The following is a 13,711-nucleotide window of genomic DNA, read 5'->3' as shown; positions in this document are numbered from 1 at the left end:
ACCTCAGCCTCCCAAAGTGCTGGGATTACAGGCTTGAGCCACCGCGCCCGACCAGTTTTTATATTTTCAGTAGAGACGGGGTTTCACCATGTTGGCCAGGATGGTCTCAATCTCTTGACCTCGTGATCTGCCCGCCTCGGCCTTCCAAAGTGCTGGGATTAAAGGCATGAGCCACTGCGCCCGGGCCCTGAATTCTCTTTTTTTTTTTTTTTTTTTTTGAGACGGAGTTTCGCTCTTGTTACCCAGGCTGGAGTGCAATGGCGCCATCTCGGCTCACTGCAACCTCCGCCTCCTGGGTTCAGGCAATTCTCCTGCCTCAGCCTCCTGAGTAGCTGGGATTACAGGCATACACCACCATGCCCAGCTAATTTTTTTGTATTTTTAGTAGAGACGGGGTTTCACCATGTTGACCAGGATGGTCTCGATCTCTTTACCTCGTGATCCACCCGCCTCGGCCTCCCAAAGTGCTGGGATTACAGGCGTTAGCCACCGCGCCCGACCAACAATTTTTTGTATTTTTAGTAGAGACGGGGTTTCACCATGTTGACCAGGATGGTCTCGATCTCTTGACCTCGTGATCCACCCACCTCGGCCTCCCAAAGTGCTGGGATTACAGGCTTGAGACACCGCGCCCGGCCAGTTTTTATATTTTCAGTAGAGACGGGGTTTCACCATGTTGGCCAGGATGGTCTCAATCTCTTGACCTCGTGATCTGCCCGCCTCGGCCTTCCAAAGTGCTGGGATTAAAGGCATGAGCCACTGCGCCCGGGCCCTGAATTCTTATAATAGAAGTGAGCTATGAGGTAAAGCAACAGCAGAATAGGAAAATGTGTTTTTCTGGTGAATCTAGTAAAAAACATGTACTGTCTGGGCTGCCCCTACTGTATCTTTGTACTGTGGATTTATAGCATCTCTCATGACAAAGTCCTACAAATTTGTATGTAGAAAAAAGTTAACATTAGCAGTCCTGAGCCTGGGTATCCTTAAAAATACCTATTCACAAACTTTAACCATTGCTGGCGTCTGGAAGGTAGATTTTGTTCTGATTCAAGCAGCAGAAACCAAAAACAAAAGACAAAAAAAAGACTGGATTTTGCAAGGGGTTCCACCAACTGATCTGATAAGAGTCCCAACTAACTGAAACAAACGCATGAGCAGAAGCCTTTATGGGAATGAGTACTGGAGTAGGAAAACCTAAATTGTAATTGATGAATTACTGAAGGCTGATTGCAGAAAAAATTTTGACCAAAAAAAAAAAAAAAAAAAACAAAACAAAACAAAAAACAAAAACCAAGAGGCCCAATCTTAAGACAAAAGGCAAATATTTATTAAAATTAAAAATGTGTGGGCCGGGTGCGGTGGCTCAAGCCTGTAATCCCAGCACTTTGGGAGGCCAAGGCGGGTGGATCACGAGGTCAAGAGATCGAGACCATCCTGGTCAACATGGTGAAACCCCGTCTCTACTAAAAATACAAAAAATTAACTGGGCATGGTGGTGCGTGCCTGTAATCCCAGCTACTCAGGAGGCTGAGGCAGGAGAATTGCCTGAACCCAGGAGGTGGAGGTTGCGGTGAGCCGAGATCGTGCCATTGCACTCCAGCCTGGGTAACAAGAGCAAAATTCCGTCTCAAAAAAAAAAAAAAAATGTCTGTGGGCCAGGCATGGTGGCTCACGCCTGTAATCCCAGCACTTTGGGAGTTTGAGGCAGGTGGATCACCTGAGGTCAGGAGTTTGAGACCAGCCTGACCAACATGGTGAAACTCGGTCTCTACTAAAAAATGCAAAAAAATTAGTTGGGTGTGGTGGCATATGCCTGTCATCCCAGCTACTCAGGAGGCTGAGGCAGGAGAATCACTTCAACCTGGAAGGCAGAGGTTGCAGAGAGCTGAGTTTGCGCCATTGTACTCCAGCCTGGGCAACAGAGCGACACTCTGCCTCAAAAAAAATTAGCTGGGCATGGTGGTGCATGCCTGTAGTCCTAGCTACTGAGGAGGCTGAGGCAGAATAATTGCTTGAACCTGGGAGGCGAAGTTTGCAGTGAGCTGAGATTTCACCACTGCACTCCAACCTGGAGACAGTGAGACCATCTCAAAAAAAAAAAAAAAGGAAAAACCCACAAATATTCTGAGATGGTGTCTTTGCCTAGTGAAGATAAGAGAGGAACGGGTTTTTCACTGGAGTATCAAGTGGTTATTCTCTATTTTCCTCTTATGAAATTTCAGAAATAGAACACAAATACTTTATTATTTATCTATTTACTTATTTTGAGATGGAATCTCACTGTTGCCCAGGCTGGAGTGCAGTGGCATGATCTCGGCTCACTGCACCCTCCTCCTCTCTGGTTTAAGTGATTCTCCTGCCTCAGCCTCCTGAGTAGCTAGGACTACAGGTGTGTGCCACCATGCCTGGCTAATTTTTGTATTTTTAGTACAGAGAGGGTTTCACCTTGTTAGCCAGGATGGTCTTGATCTCCTGACCTCGTGATCTGTCCACCTCAGCGTCCCAAAATGCTGGGATTACAGGTGTGAGCCACCGCGCCCAGGTAGAACACAAATATTTTTTAAAAAGTCATCCATGACCCTGTGAAAAGATGATAAACCACTAAAATACTGCATCTTTGTTAAAGAAAGGATGAAGAAATATACTCTACAATAAAGAGAGTTGATACAGGAGGCTGAGGCAGGAGAATCGCTTGAACCCGGGAGGTGGAGGCTACAGTGAGCTGAGATCATGTCATTGCATTCCAGCTTGGGCAACAAGAGCGAAACTGCATCTCAAAAGAAAGTTGATCATACTGTGAGCTGGAGAAGCAGAGTTAATGTTTGGAGATGTGGGAAAGAAATTGAAAATATAAGATGTAATTTCAAACCGTTGAGGAGTTAGGGTGGGGTAGCAGGGTGGAGGATTTGAGAACCTGCATCCCATAGATTAGGAAAATGCAAGAGGAAACCAGTCTCCATAGACAGTGTGAACAAATTTAAAGCAGCAACAATTAGACTTAAGTATGTTTATCAATGTAAGGAACTACCTAAGGACACCAAAATCCAACTCAGATTGAGGCAGGAAAATAGGGTCTGGAAGCAGGAAACATAAGGCCCATTCACATTTCAGCTATGAAAGGAAATACCCTCTCCATACGGCATAAGCGAAATAAATGACTTTGTAACTTTACTTCATCCTCTCCTTCTATATAGGGCATACCCCAAATAACCAATGGAATCCTCTAGGGGCTAAACTCCCAAAAATTCTGTAACGGGGCCTTTGAGCCCCTGTGCTTCAGGCCCGCTCGCACACTGAGTGTTAAAGCCTTTCATTCCTTGCTTGCTTTGTGCGTGTTGTCCAATTCTTTGTTCAAGACGCCAAAAACCTGGACATCCTCCACCGTTAACAAAATGCTATTCTTCTTCTTCTTTTTTTTTTTTTTTTTTTTTTTTTTGAGACGGAGTTTCGCTCTTGTTACCCAGGCTGGAGTGCAATGGCGCGATCTCGGCTCACCGCAACCTCCGCCTCCTGGGTTCAGGCAATTCTCCTGCCTCAGCCTCCTGAGAGGCTGGGATTACAGGCACGCGCCACCATGCCCAGCTAATTTTTTGTATTTTTAGTAGAGACGGGGTTTCACCATGTTGACCAGGATGGTCTCGATCTCTTGACCTCATGATCCACCCGCCTCGGCCTCCCAAAGTGTTGGGATTACAGGCGTGAGCCACCGCACCCGGCCATAAAATGCTATTCTTCTTAAAGTTTTCTGGTGACAAACCACAAATCATGACTGAGTGTTGCTCATTCATGAATCGCTGTTTGCTCAAACTCTTCAATTTTTAACAGGAAAAAACGTACAGGGACCCCCCCACACACCGCAGCTCCTCCCACACGAACCCAGTGGGATTCCTCCATGACCCTCCCGTCCCAGCAGAATCTGGCGAGACGCGGAGCTGCCCAGAGAGGGTTCTGGGGCCGGGGCCCACAGTTGCCCGCGCAGAGAAAGGACGGAACAAGACAGGACGCCTGGAGTCCTGGCTGCCGGCCCAGCCTCACCCTGCGGCCGAGGGGACAGAGGGCCGAGCTGCGCCAGGGAATTTGGGTCCCAGATCCGCGAGGCGCCGCAAGGAGGCCCAGGTCCCGTCACAGACGCTTCCGGCCGGTTCCACCCAGCTCCTCCCCCGTCTAGGGACTCTGGCCCCACACACCATCTCCGGGCTTCTGGGTGTCCTGGGGTCCTCTTTAGGGCTCCCGTGAATAGAGCAGGTCACAGCGCAGGCAACAGGGCGACAGAACTTGAGGCAGAGGGACCCGGCGCCTCTCGGAGCAGGAAATCTGGGATGCCGACAACAACCTGTACAGCAACTAAAGCAGAAGCCGGGATGGGCCTCCTCCTTCCGGATGGACAGTAGGCCGGGCCCGCCGCAGCGCTCCTGATTGGATAAGGTGCAAGGCCCCGCCCCATCAGAACTGAGTGACGGCAGAAGCCCTGGATAACTGGTCCTGCAGAGCCGCAGTGATGGGTTCTAGCCACAGCCTCTCTCTAAAGGACGACTCTCTCCCTCAGCCCTGGTCGTTGGATATTTTCTTTTCAGCCAGATTTGCTCCAGATTTTTAGACAGGGCACTATCTGCTTCCTCACTCAATGGGCTGTCCATATTTCATCCTGCACAGGGTCCTAAGTGTGTCCAATGGAGGGATCTGCTGGCCTCAGAGCAGGAAGGGGAACCCAGACCAGGCCAGGCACGACTGCACCAGGAGGGAGAAGCAGTTGTCCTTTTGGCCGGGATTAGGGATGAGACAAAGCCAAGGCTTTCTCACACATCTCACCCTAACTCTGTGGAAACGCTCCCTCCTTCCAGACCTTCATCTTCATCAGCAGTAAACTCTGACTTGGTGATTTTAAGCTTCTGACCTAAATAAACTGTCAACTTCATAAGCCCCTTCTCCAGGAGAGGTCCCAAACTATTCTTTCTCGGAACCTGATCTTCACATATTTTCTTCAGATATGCAAATTACATGTCAAACCCAAAACACTGCTCCTGAAAACGGCCCCAGATTCCAGAGGTACAACCACAGAAAGGACAGAACTCCTCAAGTGCACCTGCACGTGGGTCTCCTGTTTTCCAGGGCGCTGCAGCATCTCAGAATCCACACTCCTGGATCTGCTCTGAGCAGCTGGAAGCCGCCTGCAGGGAAGGGCAGCTGTCCAGGTACCACCCAGGAGAACTCCACTTTCCTCCTTGGCAGAATTCCATACTCGCCTCCGCGTGCAGTCTCTGGCGTGGCCTCTGCTGCCCCCTGCAGGTTATTCACCTGCTCCTCACATGATTTATCAATTCCAAGACACATTCTCAATCCCAGTGTGAATGATACGAGCAGAGGGCCAGGTGCGGTGTCTCGCCTGTAATCCCAGCACTTTGAGTGGCTGAGGTGGGTGGATCACCTGAGGTCCGGAGTTTGAGACCAGCCTGACCAGCATGGAGAAATCCGGTCTCTACTAAAAAAAATTACAAAATTAGCCGGTTGTGGTGGCTCATGCCTATAATCCCAGCTCCTCAGGAGGCTGACGCAGGAGACTCACTTGAACCTGGGGAGTGGAGGTTGCAGTGAGCTAAGATCATGCCACTGCACTCCAGCCTGGGCAACAAGAGCGAAACTCCATCTCAAAAAACAAACAAAAATAACGAGCAGAGGGCTTGGTGCAGTGGCTGACACCTGTAATCCGAGCACTTTGGGACGCTGGGGCGGGTGGATCACAAAGGCCACGAGTTCGAGACCAGCCTGGCTAACATGGTGAAACCTCATCTCTACTAAAGATACAAAAAATTAGTTAGGTGTGGTAGCCCGAGTCTGTAATCCAAGCTACTCAAGAGGCTAAGGCAGGAGAATCACTTGATCTTGGGAGGCAGAGGTTGCAGTGAGCCATTACACTCCAGCCTGGGCAACATGGCGTGACTCTTAGCTGAGCACGGTGGCTCACACCTGTAATCCCAGCACTTTGGGAGGCTGATACAAGCAGATCACCAGAGGTTGGGAGTTCAAGACGAGCCTGACCAACATGGAGAAACCCTGTCTCTACTAAAAATACAAAGTTAGCCAGGCATGGTGGTGCATGACTGTAACCCCCAGCTACTTGGGAGGCTGAGGCAAAAGAATCACTTTAACCCAGGAGGCAGAGGATGAGTTGAGCTGATATCGTGCCATTGCACTCCAGCCTGGGCTACAAGAGCGAGAATCTCCACAACAACAACAAAATGCAAATATGAGCAGAGTCCCACTTTCCTCCAGTGTGCATGTATAAAGTCAAGGAGGAAGCATCTAAGATTATTTAACTCCATGAAAGTGAAACAGGAGTCCCCGGGGCGCTGTGGCTCATACCTGTAATCCTAGCACTTTGGGAGGCCAAGACAGGTGGATCACCTGAGATCAGGAGTTAAAGACCAGCCTGGCCAACATGGTGAAACTCCATCTCTACCAAAAATACAAAAATTAGTCAGGCGTGATAGTGCACACCTATAATCCCAGCTGCTTGGGAGGCTGAGGCAGAATCGTTTGTACTAGAGACAAAGGTTACAGTGATCCGAGATCACGCCACTGTACTTCAGCCTGGGCAACAGATGGCAACATCTCAAAACAAAAAAAACACATAACTTAGTCATGTTTACTTATTTCTGGTTTCCAGCCTGACTTTATAACATTCCTGACTCCGGGACTCTGCAGCTCTTCAGAAATATGCTTTGAAGAAAAAACAAAGTAGAGCACAGGGCCCACATGTCTGTTTTTTTGTTGTTGTTGTTGTTTTTTTATTTTGAGATGGAGTTTTGCTCTTGTTACCCAGGCTGGAGTGCAATGGCGCCATCTCGGCTCACCGCAACCTCCGCCTCCTGGGTTCAGGCAATTCTCCTGCCTCAGCCTCCTGAGTAGCTGGGATTACAGGCACGCGCCACCACACCCAGCTAATTTTTTGTATTTTTAGTAGAGATGGGGTTTCACCATGTTGACCAGGATGGTCTTGATCTCTTGACCTTGTAATCCACCCACCTCAGCCTCCCAAAGTGCTGGGATTACAGGCTTGAGCCACCATGCCCGGCCTGTCTGTTTTAAACTGTGAACCAAAACACAGCATAGCAGCTGTCTGTCAGAACTGCTTCCAGGCTATTGTCCTCAGTCACAATCCTAAATCAAACTATCTAACAAATTTTTTTCTTCAGTTCATGAGTAATCTAAAAGAAACACATAGAATTTATTATCATCTTTCTACCAAGTCAATATCAGGCATTAAAAAAATGTAAAACAAAGTGAAAAGCATCCTTCTCTGACTTATCATAGACCCAGAATATGCTGGTCACCAACAGCTATCTTCATTTCACCTATTATAGCCAACTTTTATTGGCGAGCTATCATGGAGGCATACTTTATAACAGAGTATGTCATTTTGTTTTATGAATTTTAAAGTTGTTTTTTTGTTTTGAACTTTTATTTGCATCTTCTTTTGCTGAATTTGTCTCTTAAGTTTATGCTTCTTGTCTTTTTCTTCTGTACAGTCGTCTCCTTTTCTGCTTTTGGAACAACGTGTTTCTTTTCACTAAGCATCATCTGGATATCGCAGGAGGAGTCTGTGGATGGGTTCGTCTGCCCATGAGTTCTGTAAGTCAAGTGATACGTTAATGGGTGCCTTATTCCCCCTGGATGTGCTCAATGACCAGGGAATCTACATCTATACCCTTAAATGCAGCATAACTCTGCATTTTTAAGCAAATTTCAGTACCTCTTCTGGGCCACTGATGCTGAGTCTAGCCCGTGTTGGTTGTCTTGGGTACAGCTACCAACTCCACCTTCTAAGGTTGCAATGGTACATATAATTTCTGTAAAAGAAAATATTTCAGATACTTCGTGGCTTTTCATTTAGTCGTACCCGTGATGGCCTGAGCACCTTCACAGGAGTACTTACAGTGAACATGAGAGTTTCATCCTTTTAACATGCGTAACTTTGTGGGATTTCCTAGGTCATAGTGAATACTGTTCATAGATCAACTCAGGCCACACAAGAGGAAAGGTTTTCTTTGGTCTTTAAAGGGAACTGATTAAAGATTAAAAAAAAAAAAAAGTGGAAGCCAGGCACAGCAGCTGACACATGTAGTGACAGCTACTTGGCAGGGTGAGGTAGGATTGTGAGCCCAGTATTTGAAGTACTAGTGCACTAAGATGACACCTATGAATACCACTGCGCTCCAGCTGGGTCCACATAGCAAGACCAAATCTCTAAAAAAATAAACAAAAAAGAAAATATTTGTGATTAGAAAAAAGGTTTTCAGGCTGGGCACAGTAGCTCATGCCTGTAATCCCAGCACTTTGGGAGGCCAAGGCAGGCAGATCACCCAGTTGGGAGTTTGAGACCAGCCTGGCCAATGTGGCAAAACCCTGTCTCTACTAAAAATATAAAATTAGCTGGGCACAGTGGCACATGCCTGCAATCCCATCTACTCGGAGGCTGAGGCCGGAGAATTGCTTGAACCTGGTAGGCCAAGGTGGCAGTAAGCCAAGTTGCACCATTGGACTCCAGCTTGGGCAACAAGAGCGAAACTCCATCTCAAAAAAAACAAAGAAAGAAAAATGGTTTTCATTTAACACATTCATTAAAGAAAAAAGTACTTGCCGGGCGCGATGGCTCATGCCTGTAATCCCAGCACTTTGGGAGGCCGAGGCGGGTGGATCACGAGGTCAAGAGATAGAGACCATCCCGGTCAACATGGTGAAACCCTGTCTCTACTAAAAATACAAAAAATTAGCTGGGCACGGTGGCACATGCCTGTAATCCCAGCTACTCATGAGGCTGAGGCAGGAGAATTGCTTGAACTCAGGAGGTGGAGGTTGCGGTGAGCCGAGATTAGATTGCGCCATTGCACTCCAGCCTGGGTAACAAGAGCGAAACTCCATCAAAAAAAAAAAAAAGAAAAAAAAAAAGAAAAGAAAAAAGTACTTTAAAAAGAGATTACGCCTGATGTAGCTCAGGCTTGTAATCCCACCACTTTGGGAGGCTGAGGCAGGTGGATCACTTGAGGTCAGGAGTTCAAGACCAGCCTGGCCAATATGGAGAAAGCCTGTGTCTACTAAAAATACAAAACATTAGCTCAGTACTGTGGTGCACGCCTCTAATCCCAGCTATACGGGTGGCTGAGGCAGGAGAATCGCTTGAATCCAGGAAGCAGAGGTTGCAGTGAGCTGAGATCGTGCCAATATACTTCAGCCTGCGTGACAGAGCAAGACTCCATCGAAAAAAAAAAAAAAATTAGAGGCATGAGCCACCATGCCCAGCTAAATCTTCTATTTTTTTTTTTTTTTAATGACAGAACTGTCTTAACGTCTTACTGGAGCTGTGCCTTTTTTTTTTTTTTTTTTTTTTTTTTTTGAGACAGAGTCTCACTCTGTCTCCCATGGTGCTAACACCTGTAATCCTAGCACTTTGGGAGGCCTTGGTGCAAATTCCTTGAGGTCAGGGGTTTAAGACCAGCCTGACCAACATGGTAAAATCCTGTCTCTACTAAAAAATATAAAAAAATAGCCTGGAGTGGTGGTGGGTGCCTGTAATCCCAGATACCCAGGAGGCTGAGGCAGGAGAAGTGCTTGAAGCCAGGAGGTGGAAGCTGCAGTGAGCCAAGATTGCACCACCACATTTCAGCCTGGGCAACAGAGTGAGACTATCTTGAAAAAAGAAAAAAAAGAGATTAGAGGCTGGGCATGGTGGCTCATGCCTGTAAAATAGCTACTTGGGAGGCTGAGGCAGGAGAATCACTGGAACCCAGGAGGCAGAGGTTGTGGGGAGCCAAGAATGTGCCACTGCACTCCAGCCTCAGTAATAGACCGAGACTCTATCTCAAAAAAAATAAAAACGCATGAGAAAGAATGGTATAAAATATGTAGTATATTCAATAGCCAACCATTTATTAATATCCTATACTAGGGGATAGGATTTTTTTTTTTTTTTTTTTTTTTTTTTTTTAGACGGAGTTTCACTCTCATTACCCAGACTGGAGTGCAATGGCGCGATCTCGGCTCACCACAACCTCCGCCTCCTGGGTTCCGGCAACTCTCCTGTCTCAGCCTCCTGAGTAGCTGGGATTACAGGCACGCGCCACCACACCCAGCTAACTTTTTGTATTTTTAGTAGAGACGGGGTTTCACCATGTTGACCGGGATGGTCTCGATCTCTTGACCTCGTGATCCACCCGCCTCGGCCTCCCAAAGTGCTGGGATTACAGGCTTGAGTCACCGCGCCCAGCCGGGATAGGATATTTTAGGGATATTTATGAATAGGAACTTTAGCCTTTTGTTTTGATAAAAGTCTTTCTTAGGCAATGAGTCTGACAATGGTTAACTCAGTTATCCCTTTAGTGAGTTTCTTAAAGTGAGGGCTTGCTGCTTAGGTATTGAGCTTTCAATAGGAGGGAACAGACTTTCCTGTATATATACACCTGCCACTTTGCTGGGCTAACCTGTTTTTTTTTTTTTTTTTTTTTGAGATGGAGTCTCACTCTGTCACCCAGGCTGGAGTGCAGTGGCACGATCTCAGCTCACTGCAACCTTTACCTCCTGGGTTCAAACAATTCTCCTGCCTCAGCCTCCTGAGTAGCTGAGACTACTGGTGCATGCCACCACACCCAGCTAATTTTTGTATTTCTTAGTAGAGATAGGGTTTCACCAGGCTGGTCTGGAACTCCTGACCGTGTGATCTGCCTGCCTTGGCCTCCCAAAGTATTAGGATTACAGGCATGAGCCACCATGCCCAGCTAAATCTTCCGGTTTTTTTTTGTTTGTTTGTTTGTTTGTTTGAATGACGGAACTGTCTTAACGTCTTACTGGAGCTGTGCCTTTTTTTTTTTTTGAGACAGAGTCTCACTCTGTCTCCCAGGCTGTAGGGCAGTGGTGTGATCTCTGCTCACTGCAACCTTTTGTCTCCCAGGTTCAAGTGATTCTCTTGCCTCAACCTCCTGAGTAGCTGGGATTACAGGTCTGTGCCACCACACCCAGCTAATTTTTTTGTATTTTTAGTAGAGATGGGGTTTCACCATGTTGGCCAGGCTGGTCTCAAACTCCTGCATGATCCACCCACCTCAGCCTCCCCAAATACTGAGATTACAGGCATGAGCCACTGTGCCTGTTTGAGATGTGTCTCTCTTAATAGTTATTTCCAACTCTGTGTCCTAGGTCTCAGAGTGAGGCATCAGCTAAACTAACCCCCAAAACTTTTTGCTCTTGGGTTACTGGCATTTATTTGTGATGCTGTCAGATGACAAGTGACTGCAGAAGCTTCAGAATCATTTTCTGATGGTTCCCATTATTTGAGGGAAACACATTTTTGCCATGATTGGATTCCGTGGCTTCAAGGAATCTTATGTGAATTAATCGATCTTCTCGCCTCGGCCTTCCAAATTGCTGGAACTACAGGGTTTTTCTCCAGTGTGAGTCCTTTCATGCATTTTAAGACTCGAGGCACATCCAAAGTTTTTCCCACATTGCTTACATGCATAAGGTTTCTCTCCAGTGTGAGTCCTTCCATGTGTTCGAAGGTGCGAGGCAGATCTGAAGGCTTTTCCACATTGCTTACATTCATAGGGTTTCTCTCCAGTGTGCGTCCTTTCATGATATCGAACAGAATTGAAAGAAACAAAGGCTTTCCCACACTGTTTACATTCATATGGCTTCTCCCCAGTGTGAGTTATTTTATGTGCATGAAGGCATGTGGAACTATGGAATGCTTTCCCACATTCACTGCATTCATAAGGCTTCTCCCCAGTGTGTGTTCTTTCATGAATTCGAAGACTACCAGAATGACTAAAGGCTTTACCACATTGTTTACATTCATATGGTTTCTCTCCAGTGTGAGTTCGTTTGTGGATAAGATACAAACTGAGACACATCAAGGCTTTCCCACAAAAGTTACATTTATAGGGTCCATCTCCACTGTGCATTATCCTGTGTCTTCGAATGCTTGAACGGGAAATAAAGCTTTTTCCACATTCCTCACAGTCATAAGGTTTCCCTCCAGTGTGAGCCCATTCGTGTGTTCGAAAGTAGGGGAGATCGCTGAAGGCTTTCTTACAGTATGTACATTTATATGGCTTCTGTCCATATTCCTGACACTCATATGGCTTGTGTCCAGTGTCAGCTCTAAGGTGCCTTCTAAGGGATGCATGACCCACGCTGACTTCTCCACGTGATTTCACTCGAGTTTTCTTCTTCAGCATGTCATCTGGAACCTGGGTCAGAATTTCTCCAAGCTGATGATCTTTTTTACTTTCCAAGAGTCTCTCTCCCATAAGACCTCTGTGAACAATGAGAAGTATATCATAATGGGTTTCTTTACCACTGATTTAATATTCATTAACAAATTATTGCACTGGGACTTTTAAACACTCTCCAGCAATGTGTAGGCTTTCTGCCCTGTCTGAATGTAAACAGACCACATGCTTTACAGGATGGCCCAGCTATACCTGTTATCAAGAAAGATAATATTGATACAGGGCTTCTTAGTACTTTTTTAAAAAAAATTGAGATAGGGTCTCACTCTATCATCCAGGCTGGAGTGTGGTAGTGAGATCTCAGCTCATTGCAACCTCCATCTCCCAGTCTCAAGCCATCCTGCCCAGCTAATTTTTCTTTCTTCCTTTAGTGCAGTGGTGTGATCTTGGCTTGCTGCAACCTCCACCTCCCGGGATCAAGCAATTCCCCTACCTCAGCCTCCAGAGTAGCGGAGATTACAGGCACATACTACCATGCCTGCTTAATTTTTTGTATTTTAGTAGAGACGGGGTTTCACCATGTTGGCCAGGATGGTGTCCATCTCCTGACCTTGTGATCTGCCCACCTTGGCCTCCCAAACTGCTGGGATTACATGCATAAGCCACCGCGCCGGTCTGCACTTGCATTTTTTTTTTTTTTTTTTTTTTTGAGACAGAGTTTTGCTGTTGTTACCCAGGCTGGAGTGCAATGGCACGATTTCGGCTCACCGCAACCTCCGCCTCCTGGGTTCAAGCAATTCTCCTGCCTCAGCCTCCCGAGTAGCTGGGACTACAGGCAAGCACCATCATGCCCAGCTAATTTTTGTATTTTTAGTAGAGACGCGGTTTCACCATGTTGACCAGGATGGTCTCGATCTCTTGACCTCGTGATCCACCCGCCTCAGCCTCCCAAAGTGCTGGGATTATAGGCGCACTGTCCAGCAATGTATAGGCTTTCTGTCCTGTCTGAACATGAACAGACCACTTGCTCTACAAGATGGCCCAGCTATATCTGTTATCTAGAAAGATAATATTGATATGGGGCTTCTTAATACATTTAAATATATTTTTGAGATAGGGTCTTACTCTGTCATCTAAGCTGGAGTGTGGTGGTGAGATCCCAGCTCACTGCAACCTCCATTTCCCAATTTTAAGCCATCCTGCCACTTTAGCCTCCCGATTAGCTGAGACTACAAGCATACACTATCATGCCTGGCTATTTTTTTTTTTTTTTTTTTGAGACCGAGTCTCGCTGATGCCAGGCTGGAGTGCAGTGGTGCAAACTTGACTCACTGCAACCTCCAACTCCCAGGTTCAAGCAATTCTCCTGCCTCGGCCTCCTGAGTAGCTGGACTACAGGTGCGCACCACCACGTCCAGCTAATTTTTGTACTTTTTTTTTTTTTTTTTTTTTTTGAGACGGAGTTTCGTTCTTGTTACCCAGGCTGGAGT

At 46.7% G+C, this 13,711-nt stretch overlaps 1 protein-coding gene across 1 annotated transcript in view; it reads right to left on the bottom strand.

Annotated features, from left to right (window-relative positions):
- Positions 1–13,711, bottom strand: part of LOC101048931 (uncharacterized) — a 33,075-nt gene that overhangs the window by 9,381 nt on the left and 9,983 nt on the right. The window contains exons 4-5 of the mRNA XM_010329492.3: positions 11,385–12,306; positions 4,188–4,505 (exon numbers count right to left, since the gene is read on the bottom strand). Coding sequence (XP_010327794.2) covers positions 4,188–4,505; positions 11,385–12,306 — 1,240 coding nt within the window. The remainder of the gene's footprint in view (positions 1–4,187; positions 4,506–11,384; positions 12,307–13,711) is intronic.

The sequence above is a fragment of the Saimiri boliviensis genome, chromosome 14 (assembly GCF_048565385.1).
Source record: "Saimiri boliviensis isolate mSaiBol1 chromosome 14, mSaiBol1.pri, whole genome shotgun sequence".
NCBI lineage: Eukaryota > Metazoa > Chordata > Mammalia > Primates > Cebidae > Saimiri > Saimiri boliviensis.
This window is presented reverse-complemented; position numbering and strand designations above follow the sequence as displayed.